General features: G+C 39.8%; 1 protein-coding gene across 1 annotated transcript in view; it reads left to right on the top strand.

Moving 5' to 3' along the window:
* IL16 (interleukin 16) overlaps positions 1 to 17,367 on the top strand; it is a 47,156-nt gene that overhangs the window by 8,188 nt on the left and 21,601 nt on the right. The window contains exons 2-4 of the mRNA XM_009707799.1: positions 1,721 to 1,774; positions 6,563 to 6,974; positions 16,599 to 16,735. Of these exons, the coding sequence (XP_009706101.1) occupies positions 1,725 to 1,774; positions 6,563 to 6,974; positions 16,599 to 16,735 (599 nt within the window). The 5' untranslated portion in view covers positions 1,721 to 1,724. The remainder of the gene's footprint in view (positions 1 to 1,720; positions 1,775 to 6,562; positions 6,975 to 16,598; positions 16,736 to 17,367) is intronic.

A 17,367-nucleotide genomic window follows, 5' to 3' on the forward strand; every position in this document is an offset into this window, starting at 1 on the left:
AACACAAAGTCAACTCCCTATTTCTCCTCCTTTCCAGGAAAGTTACTTGGTAACTGTTGTTCGCTACTCAATGTCAAATCTTAGTTCTTCTACAAAATTAGAATTTAAAACAGTTGGCTAATGTTCCATGTTTATTGTCATCCAGTGATCCAGGTTAAAACAGTGTCCTTTATAATAGATTTCCTTTGGGGAACTAATACTCTGAAAAATTAATTGTTGGGAAAATAATCTCAAATTCTCTTCTTTTTGTAAACATTGAAAATATAAATTAGCCACAATTGTATTATCAGGGACAGAGTGTTTAGGGGCTCCTGTAGACACTGTACAGAGCAGAGATTTCATCCTCACTTTTTCTCCCAGTATGTACACCATTCTCATGGGGTAGATGCTTGTCTTCATAGTCCATGTTTTATCTAGAAGTCACAGGATCACGAAACATGGGACCATATCAGTGCAATATTTTAAACCTGTATTATAATTTCTCTCTCTCTTTTGTGAGTTTAGTGACAGACCAATAAAACCAGGACCTTCGAGCCACAGAACACAGAGGGCAGCAGGTGTCTAAGCACTCTCTTGTTGAGCATTTCCATGACCAGACAGGGCCAGGTGTGAAATTCAGGTTTCTGTTTCTGTTTTCCTGAAAAGTATAGGATTTATAGTCTGAGAGAATATTCCAAAGAGGCCTAACTATTTCAATAAACTAACGTTAACTGTTCTAGAGACAATTCTTTCTTTTATGGAACTTTTTTTTTTAAAATTTAGAAACTCCCTATATATCTTATCACACAAATTCATTGAGAGAAAAGTAGGTTTCTGCAGCAAGATTGTTATCTGTCAGTGTGAGTAGAACTGAGGATTGACAGGCGGGCATTGACAGATTGATCTGTGTGATCAATGAAAACCAGCTAAGCATGCCTAGGGATGTGGCAGAAAGGTGGCTACCTGCTCCCACAATTGATGGTGGATGCAACTCAAGCAGTGTTTCGTGGGGGGAGTTGCCACAGTAGTAGAATAGACTGTGAACTATTTACTTCACAGCAAATAAAAGGTGTAATTGAGGCAATTGGGAATCCATGACATAGTTCTCATTTCCTGGATGCTCTATGGAAAAAGCAACAATTTTCTGAGTCCTCAATCAGATTGGATCACAAAGTTGCATATAACCCATAAACAGGACAGTATTTAAGAATTGCTAGGTTAAAGGAACGATGCTACTTTACGGTAAACAATACAACGACTTAGCATTCAAAAGTGGGATCCTATTATGTTTTGCTCCTGGAGCAGAAGTGGGCTATGAAATTCTTACTACCTTAATGTTTAAAATATCTGCTAAAAATTATGAGAAACATGCTTGCCATCTCAGCCTCCAGCAGGAAATCCTGCACTTGATCAGGATGGATTCTGGGTGCCCCTTTCACCTCCCCCCAAGTAGGTTTAACATGCCTGAACCCCATCAATCCTAGGACCAGAGAGTGATGGGTAAAAACAAATGATACAAACTCCTTAAATGGTCTTGCCTTCTCTGAGTAGCTGGGAGCCTGCTGGAAACAGTTTCCCCAATACTGCATCCTATTGCTTTTGTTTATCTATCCTTGCTGACATTTTCTTCAATTAGGAAACAATAGCTCCGTTCCAATGTACTGAGCAGAATTACTGAAACCGAGTCATGTGACACCATGAGAGTGTGTTTTCAATTATTCACTCTGTCTTTTTTTGCCAGGCCTATGAAGAGGAACAGCCTTCTGCAGGAGTCAGGTTTGTCTGCCTTGCTGTTGTAAGTTCCTCCTTTTAATTTTTATTTTACAATTAGATATTTTAAATTTTTTAAAAATACTTTAACAGTAAATTCAACTCTCCAAGAGTTTCTTACTAAGAAAACTTCCAAATCTCTAGCTCTTCCTACTGCCTGGAAATCCTAGACATCTGCAATAGTTCAGTGCTAATAGTACTGCTCAGTAATGAATCTGACAAAGATCACAGGATCTAGATTAAAATGGGATGTGAGATATCATGCTGTTAGCACTTGGTAATGTAAAACTCATCTTGTTCTTGCTAGTAAAGAAAAGTTCTATCTTTCCTACTGTTTGGTTAACATCAGGGGATTTGCATTCAATCTGGGATCTACACCAAATTATTTGCATCTTGTGAATGCTCAGTTTAATATCCAACCAAAAATTTGAACCAAATGGGCACAGCTCAAATAATGTATTTTGTTTGCAGAAGACAGACTGAGTTAGGCTTTTTAGACTTAAAGCTAGAAAAATAAAGCTGGGAAAAAAAAAACAACAACAACAACAACAGAGAATGAACATTTGGTTTGCATTACAAACCACAGACAACTTCCATCAGGCATGCTGGAGGTATAAGAATGGCAAGAGAAAATGACAAGCAGTGAGTGCACTGGAGGAAAAGATGAATGATTTGGAGAATTGACTTGGAAGTAATTGTCCATGCCACCGATACCTTGAATTAAATTTGGTGGAAGATGACAATGAATCATAAAGCTTCTCTGGCACTTATGATATTGTTTTCTGTGTAAAATGACATTTCTGGATATTTTTATTGGAAAACTTATAGACTGTGGTTTTGGTACCTCCTATATTTCTGTCACTTATGCAACGCTGAATCAGCAGTTCTGGAAAAGATGTTGCCTTAGTTAAGACTTGGGCTGCGATCTAATACTTAAGAACAAGTATTTATTTGGAAGTCTTCAGGTCTACTGGGTTTATTTTCACCTCAGCCACTGGTTTGCTTTGAGATATTAGGTAAGTCATTCAGGGTTAAATCTGGTCTTTGAGACGATGGAGCTCTGATGGGGGTGGGGGAGGAGGAGATAGCTGATGCATTGGGGCAAAAGAGATGTTCTCTCTACATAAGGTAAAATTCCCCAGGAGCATTGCAGGGGGGTGGCATGGCAGAATGCACTTAGAGCAATGTTTCCTCCACTGTTTCAACAGGTGCTACTATGTGTTCCCTGGATTGCAGGTGCTTAGCATAGTCAGAGAGGCACCTCTTGGAGCATTTAGTACTGATGGCAGTGCTCCCTTCTTAGGCTTGGCAGCTTCAGGCAGAGCCAGAAAGGGCTCCTGCATCTCTCCATCCTGCATTCTAGCATGCCATTTTCCAGAGCACTGTATTTTGACCATTAAGCTATCAAGTCTTCTGCTTACCCATATGCTTAATAGCTCTTTTTCAATTTGCTCTCTTCAGGGAAGTAAGAGTGCAGTTAATGTTTGTACAACATTGAAATCCTTGAATGAAAAGTGCCATTTCTTCTAATTTTCCCCCATAGGCAAGGTTGTTTAGTTTGTAACAGGGTATGTAAATGATTCAGTAGAGTCAACTTTGAGATAAAAAAATTCTGAATAGAGGTGGTCATGCAGGAATACAAATTCCAAGGCTTAAGAGTACAAACATGCAATTATCATAGAATCATAGAATGATAGAATCGTTATGGTTGGAAGAGACCTCAAAGATCATCAAGGCCAACCATCTACCCAGTGCCACCATGCCCAAATGCGCAACTTGGGCTCGTTTCTGACAATTTTATTGCTAGTGTCTAATAGCAATTGCCAGAATCACAGAAGGAGTGCCAGTCCCTATTGCAGATTTTCGAGTGATGTGCATTCCACACACCTTCAGCAAGTAGCTGTGTTGCTTCCTACCCAGGTGCTAAGGTGAGGTACTTGCAGAGGTTCACCTCATCCTAGCGATCCTATTGCTTTTTCAACTCCACTGTCTGGTATAATAGGCCAGATTACATTTTTACCTACCTTCAGACATACAGGAAAAGCAACATCAAGCTTTACAAGATTAATTTCCTGACACACTGGGGATGCTAACAGGGATTTCCAAACTCAAAACCTGCCATTAGGTACATACGTATTATGGTAGACTAAAGCTTTGGGCTTACCAAAACACTAAAAAATTGGTTTTTTAAAGAAAGAAAGAAACAAACAAAATCTCCTAACTTTGAAAGTCTTTACATGTCGGTGGGGATAAGTGTCAGTCAGCTTTTAACTAAGGTAATCAACAAAAATGCATAGAAAAAACTGCAAACTTGTGATGCTGAATTATGCCACCACCAACTACTTATTTCAGTTCTCAAAATTATTGTTCTAATGCAATTCATAGCTCTTTTCATCTCTGTACTTCAAAATAAATTACCACATAGAGGCTCTGAAAATTAGGTTCTCTCAATAGTGTAGGAGGGGAGATTAATCCTAGAGAAATAAGACCCCATGTCAACCATAAAGTACATATGTCAAAGCTGAGCTCCATCTATGTCACACCTTTCCCCATCCCCTCTGACCTCTGTATCCTTAAATATAAGCTTACATGTATTTTTATTCAGCGTGTGCTCTGCGTCACAGGAATGGAGCATGGCTATGCTGTTGGGCAGTCCCCCATCCACACCGTGGCTGCATTCAGCCACGGCTGAAAATCCTGTTATTCATAAGAAAAGAGGCTACTCTGAAAAAAGAAAAAAGTAGAACATTTTGTGTATTGAAGGGAATGGAGAATACGCTAGCTCAGTTTGACCCTGAAAGCTTCCCTCATGCCAGTGTCAGGAAGGCTGGGAGCTCAGTGACTTCAGTTCCACTGTTCCTACCCAGTGAGGTCAAACTCTCCCACAGGAACAGAGAGGATCCCAAAGACGTGCAAGAGAGGGGCAGAAAACACACCAGCTTTGTGGAACTTGACGTGTTCTCTGGATACTTTCAAACTCAAACTTTACCCTGGAATAGTGTCCAGCTAGGAAATCCAACAAGTTCCAATACTCAGGGCATGCATTTCTGAAGTGTTAGGGATTTTGTTTAGGAAAAAAGACATCAGGGAGCAGAGCAATATTAGGACTGGCATGATGGAAAATAAGTTATGATGGAAGGCTGTAGCAGCATTGCCTATCAAAAATGCCAGAAAGGACTGCACAAATAATCATCCTTCTCCGTGGGAGATGAAAGGACCTCTTTGCTGCTCCTGAAAGAGCTATGTGCAAATTTTTTTTCTTTTACAAATCCAAAAAAATTCAAATTCACGCTGAATTGTGTATTTCTCCAGCAATGTCATATAGCTCTTTTAGACAGGTACTCAGTGTCATTGTGTTAATCCTCGGTTTTTGTTTTTCCTGGTTATTTGTATGAGAGGGAAAATAAAGAAAAATAATCCTGCAGATTTATTATAAGGCTGGCTTGGGTTTATTATATGAATCTGGCTTGGTCAGAACTTGCAGGCCTGTGTTTATTGTTGTGGCTGTAAGGAGCCTTTAGAAAATCTGCCGCCTTCTGTTTCTGTATCACCAGTGGCATTTCAGGTAAAAAGTGCATGCATACCTGCCTAATTCTGCATAGAAGCAGAGAAACAAACAAGTCAAAACACACACAGCAACCTAGTTTAGAGCACAATGTACAAACTTTTTCTTTCAATACTATACTTGAGAAGTGCTTTTCAAATTACATTGATTTTCAGTTTTGTGTATAACACCTACAGCATCTTTGATTTATGCAAATCCTTCAGTTTTAATAGGTATTTTCTCTAGAATGGCAGCACACAGTATCAATTAGGTACTGTGAAGAGAATAGAAAAGTTTGTGTAATAAATATGATAATAACATTTTAGTAAGAAAGTCAAATTAATTTAGACTTCCTCTTGTTGTATTTTCAGCACTGCCACATACCTACCAAAATATCTCTAGAAAACTTTTTCTGAGGGAAAAAGGAAACAGTTTAACAAAGTTCCCCTTTGTTACCTTAACATGCTCATTGCTTTACTCATTTTACAAAAGCTCCAACTTTTGCCACATTTTGATTGTATAGCATTTCTTCCATTTTTTCTTAATTTTGTATGCTGAATCATATGCTGAAACAAGCCATTTCTACAATGGGACACTTTTTGATTGATGTATTGGAGCTATATTCCTTTATAGAGTTCAATCCCTAATCAGATATTCACATCTTAAGTGCTTCACTGGATCTCTCTGTTACTGTTAAATGGATGGTCTTAAGTGAGTTCTGGTCTGCAAAGGTAGAAGTTTTATAGCAGCCTGACGTTCCTTACTCTCTTATGGCTAAGACCTACTTTTGCTAAGCCACTTACAAATCAGATGCCCCAGGCAGAGAACTTAACCTCGACAATTTGATTAATCTTCTTTGAATTATAGTGGTTTCATGAATCAAACTTCCGCAGGAGCTTCCTCTTTCCAAATAACATTAGGAGAATAGAATAATGCTTTTAAAGTAGCTTCCTTTTCAATTTGGGATTGCAACATGCTAATTCAGCAGAAGCCCAAAGGAAGCAGCACAATGGAAGCATCAAAAACATTTATTAAAAACACTCCATTGTGCTTGGGGAGCATGGGAAGAGAATGAAAAGGTGAAGGAGAATTTAGGAGAGCGCTGCACAGAAACAGAATTAGCAAGTCATGAGATATCACGTGGCTGTTAGCAGACTGAAAGACTCTCTTGATTCGATTTATTCATTAGGGCTTTTCAGTAGTGTAGGTTATTAAGTGGGAGAAAGTGGCGTATATTACAACTTACTTTTTATATTTCCTTTCCTGGAGGATATTTAGCACCAGAGAAGCAGAGAAAGTTATTGAAAGTATCATGCCGCATAAATGGGAGAATGATAGGAAAAAGAGCAGCACCACCATCTCTCTGAAGATGGATCGAAAGAGCAATGCTGGGAACAGGAAGTCAAGAAAGTTTCGCTCCATTTCAAGATCGCTTATACTTTGCAATGCCAAAAACAGTGACGATGGGTCAAGTCCTGATGAGAAATGCCCTGATCCCTTTGAGATCTCTACCAGTTGGGGCCAAGAGGATTTTGACTGCTGTCCTAGAACACAACTGCCATGCACACCAGAGACAGAAGACAGCCCACCTGATCCTCCACGTGTGATCACCAGCATGATCCAGTCCAAAGCTGCAGCAAATGAAAACTGCAACAACATGAGAAGAAAGTTACTCACCAAGGTAGGCAACTCAGTGCAGTATATTGTAATGTTTCAAATTACAGTAGTTCCTAAATGGATTAATTCATATTTCTCAGGAACACAATATTCTACTTGGCTTTTTCAGAGCCTATGAACCTGCAGTGTTCCTGTTCTCTATAAACAGAATGAAAATGTTTTAGCTTCCTTGCTGTGCTGTTGCATTCTGCTGATTGACGTTCTGCTGAAATCAGACTGCTCGACCACTCTCAGTGTAATCAGACTAGCACAGCTGGTGCTTTCTACCTGCAATATAGTATTCAGCTCAAAATATAAAACTGTCACTATAGTAAAGTGCATTTGTAAAGTGTGATACCATAAGATCTTACAAGCTATGCAAGTAAGAATTATATTAATACCATGAAAGACACAGGAGATTCAGCAGGCAGATGTTCTTTCTCTCTGATTCAGGAAGGAGGTAGTGATGGCTCTAAAACTACCAAAGACGTCACTTTTTCCCAGAGATATAAAAAGTCTTAACAGCCTCATATTACAACATTATTCTTTAATCAAGGAGTAACTATGGTAACCATAACGATCTGAACAATTTTTAAGTCTGAGCAACATATTTTAGATGCCTTTAGAAAGTTCCTTTTCAGTAACACATCATAATTTTTCCAATTTATCTCTACCTGTTGGTGTAATGTGTAAAAGAGACCTCACTGCAAGTATGACATGTCTTTTAATACAGTTTGTATCCTCCTGGCACCTCCCTTATTATATGCCTTTTACCTGTGCAAATAGCAGCTTATGTGAAAGAACTAATGCTTTCACCTAAAGTATTTCTTTCTTGTATATTCTATTTTATTCTACATACCTTCAACAGAAATTGGGTAAAACTAGACCTCTATGTCTAAACGCACAGTGGTACTGAAAATCAGAATCTCCCCTTGAATTTCTTGCTAATGACAGCAGCATGCAGCCTAATATTGGAAAGACTGCAGCAGGACAGAGTTCTGGATGTGAGGTGTTTCAGCCCCTGGCAAAGTCCTAGCATGAGGACAAAACCAAACCGACTTTCTATTACATTGACAGAAAACATAAACAAGTGACACTGACCCAAGTCCCAAAATACACTCAGTCACCTGCAAAACCATACCACCTCCTCCCGTTTGGAAACAGTTCATACACACTCTGGTGATTTCTTTCTGTGAGTGAAGAAGGAGCCAGCCTCTGTGGACTCCTCCCTCTTTTCACAAAGCTGAACACTTTCTTAGGTGCGTGTCAGCTGCCACAGTCTACTTACTCACATATCTCCAAAATATGCAGGGCTTCAATAACTGTTGTGATCCATACCCATATGAAACTACTCAGCATCTTACTGCAGACTGTAAGTTTAGACCATTTGCTTTTATAGCTGGCAAGCAGCTCAAATAGAGAAGCGGGGAACAGGGTAAGTCTCATAACTAATGCCATTGCACAGATAAAATATAACTGCTAAGGGTATAAATCCACTCTTACGCTGGAGTGTTAGTGTCACTGAACGGGATGGGTCAGGAGCCTGGATGGATGGTGACATAAATTAGTCAGCAACCCAGTCCCTTACAGCAGTGTTTGGGTTGTTTAGTGCCATTATAGACAATGGGTACATTAAATTCCCTCTCTGGAGCAATCATAGCAATATAAACCTCTTCAGATGCTACTTGCTAATCTTTCATACCTTTCAGAGTTACGGATCAGTGAGTGATTCTAAAAAGTCTTATCTCAGCATGCTAAATAGGATGAACTTTGGTAACTGCTACACTGACCTTATCCTGTACTACTGTTACTGAGGCTTTGCCCTATATTATGAAAGCAGCGATCTCTATCTTCCATATGGCACAAGCCTGTCAGAACAATCTTCCTGTACCACGTCTCTTAGAGAGCTTAAGCTTAAAACCTCTCTCTTTAAGAAAGGAGACAACAAGCATTTTTCAAGTCCCAGCATAACACTCACTCTCTCCATGTGACACTTCAGAAATTCATGATGTGTGACTCAGAGCTGAAGGATCCTTGCCTTTGTTCCAGAAAATTGATTCCATTCTTTCTGTGGTGTTGCTGAGGATATCCCACTATTCTTCTGATTTCCAGTGCCTGCAGCACTACACATGACTCTGAAAGTGCTAATAACTCCCACAGAACTGAAGAACTTAATTTTTGCTGTCACATTGGAAGAAGCATGTGTCAAAATGCTCTGTGATTTAATGTTCCCTGTGCATTTCTTCTCCAGAGCTAAGGGGGAACCTGGAACATCAGTATTCCAAATACTAGTTCCTCTCTTCTATTCAAAAACTTAAGTATCTCTCTGAGACATACTCTGCTGATTGCATGGGATTCATCATAAGCAATAAACCATGAGCAAATCAAACAGTGTTTCAGGATTTCTGCATATGTATTAGGGGCTTGTTTTCCTGATTCCAAAATCTTAGGATCTCAAAGAATAGTCCTATGTCCCATTACTAGCAGTCTGAGAAACTAGGTGCTGCTTACAATAACAAAATGAGAGGTAAGAGGAGGATTTTTGAAGAGAGGGCATCCATGCATCATGACATCAATTCCTTTCACTTCAGTCTTCAATAGAAAATGTTGCTGTAGCCATCAAGGGAACCACTGCAGCATGAGCACAACCTACATTAGATTACAGAGAATCCTCACAGAAACAGTTTGTTCTTATTGCACTACCTGTAGAAGAGACTTTGAGCTGGAACTCAGATCTTGTTATACAACAGAGAATTTCAGAAATTCTGATGATACCAGGTTTTGTTCATTCTTTTTTTTCAACAAAATATGCACAGGTTTTGGTGCCAATAGTACTAGACTGATTGGGGTGGGACTGCAAGTTGGTGTCACTGCTCCTCTATCATCTGACTCCTAACACAGTGCTAGCTTGTGTAGGTGAAAGGACCACAACCTTGTATACTGGGTAAATTTGGCTCTTGTGAGGAGTATTGCAAAGGCTGGCCCCAGATGCAAAAAACTGACTTGTACCTGTGCAGGTATTTTTGGTTTTAAGCGAAGCATCTATAGTCTGCATTTATACCACTAGTGCACCGAAAGGGCAGAGGATGGACATTATTTAACTGTGATGCTGCCCGCCACTTTTACTGTGATGGTATGTGGGCAGCACCAGATGATAGGGGTTTCAGTTCATAACTGCATCTTCTAGGCAACTTCTTTCCGACAGTATGTAGCATGGTGGCACACTCAACATGTAAAGCTGCAGGGATTGAGCTTTCATCTGTATAGAAGTTACAACAGGTGGAAGGAAATAAGGCTGAAACAAGACTTAAATAGGAGCACAGCAGCAACTATTCAGTGGTTCATTACATTCAGGGGTAAAACCTCAGTCGGTGCTACGTCCATGTGAACTATGCAGTTACCTCAGACATTTGGATGACCTGATGGTCGTTCACATCCTGCCAAGACGTGGCCCCTATATGTCGCATAGGGCCCTGTGTAACAGTCCTTATCAGTTCTGTCCTTCTTTGACCTCAGCCTACCCTACTGCCACAGCTATCTCACTTTGCTGCTGAAGTCCTGTTTCCAGTCATTTTTTTGTCACAGAAAAGCTGCTGCCATGACATACAGAGAATGAAAGAAAACAGGAGATAATCTGGGAAAAGGGAAATGAAGAGAGAATGTGGAATTACCAAGACAGGAAAAGACGAAACAGTTGACCATGGAATATTTTAAAGCAGGTGAAGTGAGAGGAGGAGAAAGCAACAGTCAGGAGCAGTGAAGGAATCAGATCTGCAGCAAAGTGCAACACCTAACTACTCCCCACTTCCTATCAAATGCCACATTCTTCCTTCTTTTCTTCTCTATGTCCTCAGCACATTTTGTGTGTTGCAACAGCAGCTTCATTCGTCTACATGTTGCTCAGCAGAAAGGCAGGTAGAGATGTTCCCACTAAGGACTATCATTTTATAAACTTCCCAGCCATCTTTCTCCTGCTGCCTGGTTGATTGTTCAGGAAAGTGGCAGAAGCAAATAATAGATCACCATGCACAACCAGGCAAAGAAAAACTGTATCAAAATGTTATAGCACATAACAAATGCTTTGTGAGATAGCACCTGGGAAAGGATGTCTCGTCTGATCCGTTAATCTCTACATCCTCTTCAAAGTTATCTCCTTTCATTATATGTTCTAAATAGCAAAGATTTTTTTTTCCCTTCTCTAATGCACTGTCAGCAATGATAAGAGCAGATGAACAGTCTTTTAATTAGTTTGGTTTCTGGGTTCCAGTATTCACTCATATTGACAAGTGCTCATTGAATCTAGACCACACAATTACCTGAGTGTCATCTGTTCAGCCAGCTCCCAGGACCACTTAGCTTTCAAGATGAGGTGCACTTAGTCTGGGATGGACAGAGCTGGAAAGTCAGCTTGTCAGTGTATAAACAAACAGATCTCCTTTATAGTTCGCTTCTCACAAAATCAGCAATTTTTAGGTGGCTTGAAAGGAAAAGAAAACAAAAAACTTGTAAGCAATATTTGACATCTTGTGCACTGACCACAAACACTGTGGAAGATGACCTTGCCTGCTCATGTCATTACAAAGTCTGAAACTATGCCGGTTGTAGGGAGAATGGACAGGACTAGATAACATCAACTCCTATTCTTCAGAAAACAGCAGTCTCTGCTGGGTTTGAGGGCTGATTCAAGCAGCATTCCATTACCTCTTCCCTGCATTACCAACACCCTGGGAAACACTGAGAGTTACCAGCCAGAGCGGCTGGCAGCAGGGTTGAAATAGCACCTAGAATAAACTGTAACAGGGAAGGGCTGACTCTTTATGCAAACACTGGATCCAACCTAATCTGACTGCATGGCTCCACTCAGTTCTAGAAACTTCTCTATCCTTGCTTCCTTTGGTCCCTGACCTTCTGCTTGAAGGAGGAAAAAAGCAAAGCGTCATTTTTCTCCCTTGCTCATCACCAGAATGTATTTTTATTAACTCACCTTCATGTAAACACCAGTTAGCTGGCTGTTTGGTACCAGGATAAGTCCTACACCACCAGAAGGTAATGTCTCAAAAATAAAGTCTATGGACAGGATAGAAAAACAAAGCCAGGAGAGGAGACTGCATTTATTCAGACATTAACATGTTCTCCTCCCTTTTCTTACTCATTCTCTCTTTCTGTATTCCCAGCCTTCTTGCTTTTGTGACATCAGGGCCATGTTATCCCCAGAGCAAGTTGGGAACGAGGCTGTTTTATTAAAACAGTGCATGCTGCAAAATGTGGGTCAGGGCAAAGTCTCCCTGAAAAATATACCAAAGGCCAGATGATGGGTGGAAGGTCCATCTGTAACATCCAATGTGCTGAATTGTCTATCTAGGACAGAACCTTAATCTCATGCTCTGCTTCTTGCATCATCCAAAGGCTTTCTAGCTTCTGCCATTTTATTAATTGCAAAGGGAATATGCTGCTGGGAAAATGAATGACATCTACTATAAATATTTTTAAAAGACCAAGGCATTGGCTAGGGTACATCAGATTCGGTGGAGTCACATTGATTTATGCCCAGAGAGACTCTGGCCCTTTCTCTGTCAGAACTGATGCAGAAAAAAATGCTTCTTGAAGAAAATCCCCAAAGACTGTATTCTTTTAATCTCCCACTTGGAAATCCCAGGCTTTTCACAGTCAGGAAGCCAGGAAATCTAAATATTTAAATTCATTATTGTACTTTTGTTAGATGGGGGTTTTTTGTTTTATTTCTTTGCTTTTTTTAAAACAGCAGTCAATCAGCTCATTGTCATTCGCTTGGTTAACTGAGTCAAAGACCTTACTTGAACTAGCCTTGTATAACACTTCATTTCAGACAATCTAACTACTGTGTCTTACGTTAAGAGTGCAAAAAAGTTTTTCAGTTTTCCACAGATGCCATGGTTACCCTTATTTCCAAACAACAGCTGGAATTAGATGTTTTGAGACGGGACTCTGGGCTAGAAACGTCTAATGACAGCATGAAGGAAAAAGAAATCTTTTAAAAGGCAGATAGAAAAACATCCTCAGAGGCTTTGCATTTTGCATGACAAAAAAAAGAGGAGCCGGAGAAGAGAGTTGGCCTGGATGTGCAAATTACTTTTCCAGAACTAAACACATGAAAAATTAATCTACTCTCACCTGTGACAAAAATGCATTCAAGAAGGCTCTTGAACTCCACCTTTGATTTTTATCTTTCAGCCAAGCAGGTTCAGTTAAAAGATAAATTTTGCGTACAATGCACTCCCACAGACTTTCTTCATTTTGTTTTCACAGTGATGAGTGAATATTATAATGATACAAGTTTCCTCAGAGTTTTGAAGTGCTTGGTGGCAAAGTCCCCTATAAAAGCAGAGAGAATTTATTCACTGGCAGCAAATAGGTGTTTAAAGGTATGCTCTAATAATGACTAGGCAAGGTTGACCCAGAATCCACCTGCCCACTCACCAAACCTGCCAACCTTATTTTAGGAAATTTTCAGCATTCACTACATTCAGAGCTATAAAACACCTTTCAAAATGAACAGGACACTTTAAAAAGGAGGATGGAAAATAAATGCTGTCTTTACTCTTGGAACCATCAGCAATATTTCTATGCATAAAATCATAAGTGAGACAGGAAATAAAAGATGTTAAAGAACAAAACCCAAAGCAAATTGACTGCTGGCACATGGATTGGTCAAATGTTTATTTTTCTAAAGAACAGCTTTTATTAATTTTCTGTCATGTTGCAATAACTTGGATGTGAATATAGCAATCTATATCCAGGACCCAAAAAAGTGCAGATGATGACAACATACAGATATTTGCCACATGTCCCTACAGCCCAGTAATTGTTTTTGGTTTTTTTTGGTTTTTTTAAAGTAATTCACATAAATGAGCTGCAGAAACAATTGACACATAGAGCTTATTTGAAATGTAGCCCAATTTGGTAAGATCACTACAGATTTAAACAAAAATCGGTCCCAAGATTTTTCTGCAGTGTACAATGGATTTAACCTCTACTTTCCTTCTGAGTGAGTGCATAGAAAGAATATTCGTATCAGTCTTTATTTGGTGTCATTTCACATTTACGTCCCAATTCAACCCGGAATTTCCAGCCTGGCATGTGTCCCATTGTACAAAATACAACGTCTTCCCCAAAGGACTTATATGGTATTGCAATGAAAAAACCTCAGAGCCAAACTCACTGCACTCTGTGATGTCCTGTGAAACTGATAAGAGCCAAATACCTTTTGGACAATTAATTATGAGGATTTTTATAAACACCATGAACGCAGCAGCTGTACACTGTGAACAAGTTATAGGAAGGGCATAAGCATGACTGTGCTCTTAACAGAGATGAGTTGGGGACAGTTTGAAAAGGCCCACTATTAAGTCAAAATCAAGAAAAAAATGAAGCATGGAGAACAGCTATGCAAAGTTCTGTGTGTGTGCGCCTGACCAGTATCTGTGAGAGGATATATAGCTATTTCAAGGGAGCAGTACACAAGAGTAAGTACTCCTAAGGAAAGTTGGTAAGTCCAAACTTGAATTCTGACTACAGAAAAAAAGGGAAACAACTTTTTTTAAAACACTGACTCTATAATACAATTATTCTTTCACAACAGCCCCAATCCACAAACAGCTGACGTCTCAAAATACTTAGTCAACTGGCACAATAATTTCCTACCTTTAAGATCTATCTTACATTTCTCATGTTTGAGAACAAGCACACTACCCTATTGAAAACCTTGTGAGTTTAATGGATGCTTCATATATGCAGAATCTGGCCTGTAATTTCTTATTGATACCTAAAACAAAGGACCAATACAAACAAACAGATAAGGTAGCTCACATTTTTTGCTACTCAAGATCTGAAATTTTAAGACATCCGAATCCTAATCTTTATTTTGTTACCATGCCAAAGACTTCAAAGCACTGCCATAAGATAAAAGAGAACATAATGTAGTCCTGATTTCAAGTATGTATTTCCCAAGATATTTACCTTGGGTGAAAAGTAAATACAGAAGCTCCAAAACTAATATTAGAGTTCAAACAAACTGGTTTAAAATAGAACTCTGTCCATGATTATACACTTACCTGTTACTCACTAGAAGCACTCTTCATGCACAAAAGAGACTTCGTGAAATTCAGACGCTCCTCATTAATGGCAGACAATCTGGAATGCAAGCAAACCCACAGAGTTAACAAGTCAGTCAATACAAGTATACCCCTTATCCATTACCTACTGAATTCAGCCTGCAGTGAGCCTAGGGCTCCAAGTTAAAGACTTCATTCATTCACAGCCTTAGATTTACTCCGACAGGTTTCAGAATGGGAGCCAGGGCTTCAACTGTCAGCCTGGAAGATAATGACCTTTATTGACATTGCTGTAAATTTGAAGTTTGTGTTTGCTGTCAGTCATGTATGATGTGATCCCTATTGATTTGTGGTGAAAGGGCATAATGATTCTAACCCTCAGGGCTGGATGAACTCTGCTTAGGGCAGAAATTAAGCCCTACTGATGGTGAAGAAGGTGGTTACAGAGCTTTCGTTGTGCTGTCAGAGGACTACTGGAAATAGTTCATGCCACACTGACCAGGGGACTTGGGAGCCATACAGACAGTTGACCACTGCTATATATTGTGGCCTGTCCTGACATATGAAATTTGCATCCCCTTCAGAAATCTATACCTCAGTCATACAAATCTCTAGGGAACAAGCCCGGATCCAGGATACACTGAGAGCCCTGTTCACTTTCTGGAGTATGGAGGCGCTGGCAAGGGCAGAGGAGGTGGGTTCACGTGGGAGCAGAACAAGTGAATATTTGAATTAGGAGACTTACTAAGCAAATGGAAAAGAATTTGTATGCTAACTTTCCAGCTTTCCTTGTCTCTTTAGAATTTTTAAGTGTTTATGCATTTGTGCTGCAGGAGCATATTTCCTAGACAAATGTGTTGCCCTTCATGTGCTTAGTTGATCAGTTCTTTGCTTTACTTACTCACATGACTTAAGACACTATTTCTTTTTCTGTATGGCCATATGTTAATGATTCATAACTGAGTGAAAAATGTGCTCACAATTAGTCCTTCAGATGCAACACACAGACTACAGCAACATCAACCAGTCCGGAGTGGACAAAAAAATCTTCCACTGTTGCAGACCTCTCTGCTCCCCTGACCCCACTTAACAAGTCAGGAGCAGGGGTGGAGCTTCTAGTGTTTTGTATACACTTATTTTCCATTCAGACCTCTTCTGTTTTCCAGAATATTTCCTTTTCTGGCATATGTTTATTTTCCACCCTGTCTTTTCTGATAATAGTTAGCATAGGCAAAATTTATCCAGTAGACTATGAAAAGTCTATTATCTGTTCTCTTCCCCTCTGTGCAAAGGGGGGCTCTATTCTAACATGTCCCTCGTAGCCAGAAGCCACTGAAGTCCTAAGGAAAACAACTTTTTTTTTAAACACTGACTCTATAATACAATTACTCTTTCACAACTGCACAGTGTTAAAGGCCTGTTCCTGTTCTACTTGGAGGCAATCTGGTTCTAAGAAAAAGAACAGTTTCTGTATTTCTTAAAAAAGCTCAAGATAACTGTAAGTAACTTATCATCTTTGGTAATTTTTCTTTCATACAACCTTTCATCTTCTGAATCAGGACAGCTGCATCTGCAGGCTGTGTTCAACTACAGGGAACAACAGCTCAGGAATCAAGCTCTCTAGGAGTCCAAAATGTGCATCTCTCTGGAAAGGGTTCACAGGCAGCCACAGGCCTGCTGGCGGTGCAGCAAACAGGTACAGTACATGCGGAGTCAGCAAGCTTATTAGGGAGCCATTTGTCTGCATGGATTTTGTATGACCAGCTTTGTGTGACAAGCTATGCCTTGAAGCTCAGTTTTAGAGAAAGGCAGTGATGTTTAGGAATCATTTCTTACAATGCTTCCAGTTGGAGAGACCAGTCAAGATTCTAGAAAATTAAAACTGTGATAATTCAGGGATCTAATGATTCTCAATTACACTAAGAAAAAAAACCCAGAAGAATGAAAGAATGTACATAACAATGAGTTTTCAAATGGTGTTTTCCCAGTTGCCCTATTAAAGGGCAATGTAGGATGTCACCAGCCTAGCAAGGCCACTGGAAAGCAACATGAGCCAAAGTTCCTGAAAGGGAGCAAAGCGTACAGAGTCTGAACAACTTACAAATGCAAGATGGTGAGAGAGGAGGAATATTTTGCCTGGATGTAAGCTATGTGTGGAAAGGCAGCCATTGATCACCAGGACTGAGCAGAAGCGAGCAGCAACAGGAAAAACTCCTAGCAGGGGATGGAGTGTATCACACATCAAGGCATCTCATGGCAGCTCTGTTCAAGGCAAAGGGAAGATTGGAGCCGACTCCTCAGTTAGTGAGACATGTAGCACAATACTGG

The sequence above is a fragment of the Cariama cristata genome, unplaced genomic scaffold (genome assembly GCF_000690535.1).
Source record: "Cariama cristata isolate BGI_N322 unplaced genomic scaffold, ASM69053v1 scaffold1709, whole genome shotgun sequence".
Taxonomy (NCBI): domain Eukaryota; kingdom Metazoa; phylum Chordata; class Aves; order Cariamiformes; family Cariamidae; genus Cariama; species Cariama cristata.